The 6,594-nt window shown below is 52.4% G+C and overlaps 1 protein-coding gene across 1 annotated transcript; it reads left to right on the top strand.

Annotated features, from left to right (window-relative positions):
- Positions 1–930: 930 nt before the first annotated feature.
- On the top strand, positions 931–2,500 carry LOC121449957 (interferon lambda-2-like). Its single transcript, XM_041654609.1, has 6 exons — positions 931–940; positions 1,022–1,203; positions 1,700–1,777; positions 1,990–2,133; positions 2,232–2,318; positions 2,402–2,500. Exons 1-6 carry the CDS (start codon positions 931–933, stop codon positions 2,498–2,500), a joined length of 600 nt encoding a protein of 199 aa, XP_041510543.1.
- The last annotated feature ends 4,094 nt before the right edge of the window (positions 2,501–6,594 follow it).

Raw genomic sequence — 6,594 nt, 5'->3', positions numbered from 1 at the left:
ATAGTAGAAATAGAGAACTGATTTGCAAATGGTACCCTCTGACCTCCACAAGCAAAATAAATGTAACAAAAGTGGTGTGGTTTTATATTTGTACGGTTTTTATTGTATGTGTGTTTGTTAAGCAGTGTCTCTCTACACACCCCTCTATGTCCTGGAACTCACTGAGTAGACCAAGATGGCCTTGAACTCACAAAGATCTGCCTGCCTCTGCTTTCCCAATGTTGGGAGTAAAGGTGTGTGCCACCACGTCGCACTTTCTCTTTGAGCAGCTTGGGAGTGAGCCAACGTGGCTCACATCGGTAATGCCAGCATTCTGAAACAACAAGAAAACGAAATACCAGGCCAACCTGAGGAGCAAACTCAAAATAAACTGGAAGGATTTGGAGTTACCTGTGCCATAGCCACCTCTACACAGCCTTCCCAGACAAGACAAATGGAGAGCCTCTTCTCTCAGGACTGAGAATTTTCTCTCTAGACAGCAGTCTTCTCTGCATTCCAGAGAGGGATGTGGCACAGGACCAACTCAGGACTGGAGCCCACATCCTGAACCTGCTGTCGCACACAGCTGCCTGTGGGACTCTCCTGACTCACTTTGCCCCAGGTGATGTTTCCTCCTCACTTTCTCTTTCGCTGGAGTCTCACCTGCTAGGGCCCCGCCCTGCTCCCGGGCTTCCCCAGTCCGGGCTGCTCTGGTGGCTGGTGTCAATCTCCAGCCTTGTTTTCGCTTTTCCTACATCAGCCGGGGCTGCCCACGAGGCCAGGTTAAAAGCATGGAGCTGGGATGGCAAGGCACAGAAAACTTACAGTCTCAGCCAGGACACAGCAACAGGCTGAGAGCCACAAAGAAACGCCGAGCAAGACCGAGGAACCCGGGGACAGCCTCGAGTGCACACCCGAATCCCCAACTCCTCACAGACCCCAGAGAGCAGCATGAAGCCAGGTGAGGCCCCAGACTGGTGCGTGGGGGCGTGTCCACACGGCCCCCTTCCTCCAGCCCTCACTCTGTCCTTCTGTGACTTAGAAACAGCTGGGGGCTGCCTGCTCCTCCTGCTGCTGCTGGCCGCGGTGCTGACGGGAACCCGCGCTCATCCTGTGCCTGGGGACACCAGGCTCCCACCAGATGCAAAGGAATGCCACCTAGCCCGGTTCAAGTCTCTGGCCCCGCAGGAGCTGAAGGCCTTCAGGAAGGCCAGGGATGCCATAGTGAGTCTGCGTCTGCCCTCCTGAGTGGATAGCCTCCAGTCCTCCCTTTCTGGGCTTCACCCCTTATGCTAAGTGTGGGATGAAAGTGGTCTCGACACTTCCTGCAGTGGGCAGACTTCAACTCTTCCTAGAGTGGGTTAACCTCAGCCCTTCCTGCAGCAGTAGGCCTAATCACCTCCCTTCTTGAGTGGGGACAGATAATCCACTCTTTCTGTAGTATTCGAAGCCCACAGTCCTCCGGTGGGCTAATTTCCTCCCTCTCCTCAGTGAGCTAACCTCAGACTCCCACAGCAGGGACCTCCATCCTTCCCAAACTTCCATCCTTCTCCATCCTTCTCACTCTTAGTACAGTAGCTGTCTAGTATCTGCAGCCACGGAGGAGCCACCATCTATCTGGCAGTGAACTTCCCTTTTCCTGTTGTGACCACCCCTGCCCCAATGCAGTGGTCTAACCTTGACTCTCCTATATGGGCTAACCTGTGTCTTTGCTCTCCAGGAAGAGTGGCCGCTCAAGAAAGATGTCAAGTGCAGCTCCCGCCTCTTCCCCAGAGGCTGGGACCTACAGCAGTTGCAGGTGAGCTGAGGCTAGACCCGGCCCGCCCTGAGCATCCCCCTGTTGGGCCTCTGCTCTCCCCGTCTCTGTCCACAGCAGATCTGTCATCTGTCCCCTGCCCTCTGCTTCTTTCTGTTCCTTGCCCCGTTCACTGTCCTGTCTCCTTGACCAGTCCCCCTTGACCTCCCCTCCCTGGGTCCCTCACGTGTTCTCTCTCCTGTCTCCTTGCTCAGGTCCAGGAGCGCCCCAAGGCCCTGCAGGCTGATCTGGCCTTGACACTGGAGGTCCTGGAGAACGTGACTGACTCAGCCCTGGGCCCCATCCTGCACCAGCCTCTTCACACACTGCGCCACATCCAGTCCCAGCTGCAGGCCTGTGTGAGTCCTGGGTCCCCAGCTCCTCCACTTTGTGCCTCCAGCCACGGGGACTTCCTGTGTCCCAGCAGCAGGCTTACAGTCCCCTCCTCTGTCCACAGACACAGTCTCAGCCCACAGCAGAGCCCGGGTCCCAGAGTCACCGCCTCTCCCGCTGGCTGCACAAGCTCCAGGAGGCCCAGGAGAAGGTGAGTCTAGAGAGGGGACCTGGATCTGCAGCACCTGAGAGCCCTGAGTCCCGGCAGCCCCTGAGCCAGCTCTGTCCTTTCAGGAGACCCCCGGCTGCCTGGAGGACTCTGTTAATTCCAACCTCATGCGCCTGCTCCTCCGGGACCTGAAGTGTGTGGCCATGGGAGATCAGTGTGCCTGAGCTCAGACCCTCCTACCAGCTGCACTGTGTGGACTCAACAAGCCCCCCGCCTTAATTTATAGCCCTTCGTGACTTTTTAAAAAGTATTTATTTATGTGTGTGGGTTCTCAGACCCACAAAATGTCTATTTTTCTACTTTTGTAAACAATCTGCAAATACAAGTTGAGAAAAGACCTGTGGTGTGTCGTGTGAGTCTTGGCGTCGAGTCTTTCTTTGGCTCTCATGGCAAAGGAGCCACCACTTCAGCTCTCCAGGGACACTCCTGCTTGCCTTGAGCCCCCGTGGTCTAGCCTGGGCTACTGTTTTCTGCATCTGAGATGACAGCAAGTCATTTGTATTGGGCTCTTCCTGGGTTTTCAGGGAGCATCTCGTCTCTGTGGTTCCAGGTGTTGGCAGCAGGCTTCTCTGTGCTATGCTTTGCTTTGGCTTTTGAAACGGGGCTTCTGGTAGCCTAGGCTTGCCTCCAGGTTGCTGTATAGCTGATGGCCTCAGACTCCTGTTTCTCCCATTTCCCCTCTGGAATGCTGGGGTTGCAGGAGTTCATCAGTGTGCTGGGCTCTAACAATAGCCACTCTCGCTTCACCAAAGACGCCCTGGTGGATAAGGTTCTCTGCACTCTGTCTTCTTCTCTTCTGGAACCTGCGTGGAGTCAGTGTGCTGCTCAGAGAGGTGACTCAGCATTCCTTTCCCAAAGACAAGGCTTCATGATGACACAGTCTCCTGTAGCCCAGGCTGGCCTCAAACCTACTGTGGCTTCCCTTGAGCTTCTCATCCCCTGCCTGCTGGGATGACAGGCATGAGCCACCACATCGGCGTTCAGGCAGTGCCGGGACCTGAACTCATAGCTTCATGCATGCTAGGCAGGGACTGACCCTCTGAGTCACGTCCTCAGCCTTGCTTCTCACGAGCCTTATTGTGGATGTCTGCAGCGTGTGCTGTCTACCACCTGCCCTTTAACACGGCAGCTTCTCTGGACCAGAGAGACCAGAGTAAACCAGGATGTGCATAGTCCATTGGTGATAGTCCATGCCTGAAATCCTGCACCCAGGAGGTGGAGGCAGGAGGGTCAGTTCAAGTCATCCTTGTCCATTCTTTGAGCTTCTCACCAGCCTGGACTACGTGAGACTCTGTAGCCCCCTCCAAATGCTCATCTATTGTCTACAAGGTGGACTGAAAACACTGCTCTCATGGACCGATGGTTACATCTGAACGTGTCTTCCAATAGGAGCATCCTAGACACCTCCTCTCTCCCAACCCCTCCTCTCCTGTGTCCCACGTGATATAGGCCTGAGTGTCAAACGTGATGGTGTGTTTTCTCCTGTTTTTATGTGCGTGTGGTGTGTGCTCATGCTTGCGTACATGCACATTTGTGCATGTGTGCATGCACGTGTGTGTGTGTATGTGTGTGTATGTGTGTGTATGTGTGTGTATGTGTGTGTGTGTGTGTGTGTGTGTGTGTATGTGTGTGCACGTGGAGGATGTCAGTGGCCATCTGATGTCTTCCTCCATCACTCTCCAGTTTGTTTACTGAGGTGGGGTCCTTCACTGAGCCAGAGCTCACTGTGTCAGAGAGACAGCTTTCCCTGGGGACCCCTGTCTCCACCTTTGTGTGCCAGGGTCACAGGCAGGATCATAAGCAAGTCACCAATGCCTTCTGGGATTTTACATGTATTTTGGGGATCCACCCCCAAGTCCTCACACTTGAGTGGCAAACACTTTACCCACTGAGCCATCATCCTCTTCCTTGCAATGTTGATTCTAATGTGTTTCTTTCACAAGACAGGGTTTCCAGGCTCGCCAGGTGGCTCTGTGAGTAATGGCACTTGCCACCAAGCCTGATGACCTAACTTAAGTTTAATTCCAAACCCCACATGGTGGAAGGAAAGAACTGACTCCTGAAAGTGGTCCACTGACCCTCACATTTGCTGTTGACACAAGTATCTCTCTCTCTCTCTCTCTCTCTCTCTCTCTCTCTCTCTCTCTCTCTCCTGCTACTGCTACATGTAAAAAAATAAATGGGTGTGCTGGCTCACCCCTTTAATCCCAGCACTCGGGAGACAGAGGCAGGTGGATTTCTCTTTTAATTTGAAATCAGTCTCCATAGCTGGTTCTGAAGGGTAAAAGTGTTGCATCCAACATGATAACTCCAGTCTCAAGGCCCCAGGTTGTGGAAGGAGAGAATCAACTCTCCTGATCTCCTGGGGCAGGTGTGCAGATTCATTCTCACAAGCAGACCCAAGCCACAGACTCCCAAAGCCTTTTCATCCTCCCCAGTGCCACTGAGGGCACAGAATTCAAAGGAAGCCTGTCTTCAACATGTGCAGAGATCAAAACATTTTCCCTGTGATGCGCTAATTCCCCGCTTCCTCCTCTGCATGTGGAGAAACGTCACTGGGGCAGCTCTAATAACTGTTGTAACTGAGAAGCAGAAAGAGATTGGAAATGCCTGGCAGGAGGCAGGAGGCAGGAGGCAGAAAGGCAGGGAGGCATGAGAGTGGCTTCTAGGGTTCCTGGGGACAGGAGGCACAGTGGCTGCTGACATTCTGTCTGGCAGGCCACATTCTGACAGGTGTGTGGAGTGTGAGCATGGCCTCTGGGTGTCGCATGCCCCAGTAATGTGACTGTGTTGCTCTGAATAACAGAAGCACACAGGGCTGTGACCCAGGGTGTGGGTCCAGGTCCAGTTGCACTCCAGCTCTAAGGGTGACAGGATTGATCATATAGTATTTGTCCTCTTAACTTTCTTGTCACCTATAAGGTCCCTAAAGTTTATCCACAGTGTAGAAATGTCTATTCTTCTTTTTCAAGGTCATGTAACATCTTGTACATGGAAGCCTTAGAACCCTATGCTAATGCATTCATCTCTTGTTAGAAAGTTTGTTTTTTGTTTTTGTTTTTGTATTTGTTTTGGGGGGGTTCTCTGTGGCTTTTGGTTCCAGTCCTGGAACTAGCTCTTGTAGACCAGGCTGGCCTCGAACTCACAGAGATCTGCCTGCCTCTGCCTCCCGAGTGCTGGGATTAAAGGCGTGTGCCGTCACTGCCCGGCTTTGTTTTTTTTTTTTTTTTGTTTGTTTGTTTTTTTGTTTTTTTTTTGAGTGATTAAACCATTAAGTCCATAGCAATCATCTGTTGCAGCATCCACTTAGGTCAGAGCTGCTGCATATCGGTGGTAGGTCCCTGAGCTGTCGCCACAATCAGTAGGAATGCTGATGCACTTAAGGAACAATGTAAAGATGTGAAGCAAGGCTGGTGGACAGCAGCAAAGGGAAACAGCCCAGGGGCAGCCCTTGCCAGAGCCACTGGGCTCTCAGAAGTGGCATGGGCTTGTCCTTGTCAGTTCGAGAGCACAGATCCTGAAGTGTGTGCTCCTGACAGCCCCTAGCCCAGTGGGGGCAGGACTGCTCTCTCCTTTCTCCTGTTCTTTCTTCTTGTTTCACTTGAGCCAACTAGGATGGGAACACACAGACAGATGGAGGCTCAGCTCCCAGACCTGGAGCAGAATGGAGGAGAAACTAGAAGAAAAAAGAGAGGCACTTGGGAGGTAGAGGCAGGAAAAATCAGAAGTATAAATAAGGTCAGCCTCAGCCATGATGTGAGTTCAGGTTAATCTGAGAAGTATAAGGTCAACCTCAGCCATGAAGTGAGCTCCAGGCTAGCCTAGGGTACATGAGACAAGGGAGAGAAGGAGGGATGGAGGGAAAGAGATAGTTAATTTTGTTTTGTTTCCATGAGACAGAGCCTGGCTTGTAGCCCACGCTAGCTGTGAACTGAGGATCCTCTTGCTTCAGCCCCCCGAAAGACTGCCAAGGGTTTTCACACACATGGGGCCATGCCCAGGTAGTCAATTCTTGCAGAAAGCAGTCTATTGTAAGGTGTCAAGTGGCTTAGAGAAGTCAAAGAAGTTGAAGAAGTAGCTTCTACATTGACCATTCAGGCACAGTGGCTCCGAGAGCCCAGCTACAGACACAAGCCTCCAGGGAATCCCCTAAAGTCGGGGTGCTGACTGCTTAATTAGGAACTAGTTTCCCCCAGTAGGACCTAAAAATCCCCTCGGCCAAAACCAGCTTACAATTCACAATCCCAGAGAACCTAGA

The sequence above is a fragment of the Microtus oregoni genome, unplaced genomic scaffold (assembly GCF_018167655.1).
Source record: "Microtus oregoni isolate MIOR12 unplaced genomic scaffold, Mior012 000006F_ref0000085, whole genome shotgun sequence".
Lineage (NCBI taxonomy): Eukaryota > Metazoa > Chordata > Mammalia > Rodentia > Cricetidae > Microtus > Microtus oregoni.
This window is presented reverse-complemented; position numbering and strand designations above follow the sequence as displayed.

Excerpts from the sequence above, each read along its gene's own strand:
- LOC121449957 (XM_041654609.1), top strand. Across the intron at positions 1,204-1,699 it reads GGAAGGCCAGGGATGCCATA|GAAGAGTGGCCGCTCAAGAA; the intron begins GTGAGTCTGCGT and ends TTTGCTCTCCAG. Across the intron at positions 2,134-2,231 it reads AGTCCCAGCTGCAGGCCTGT|ACACAGTCTCAGCCCACAGC; the intron begins GTGAGTCCTGGG and ends CTCTGTCCACAG.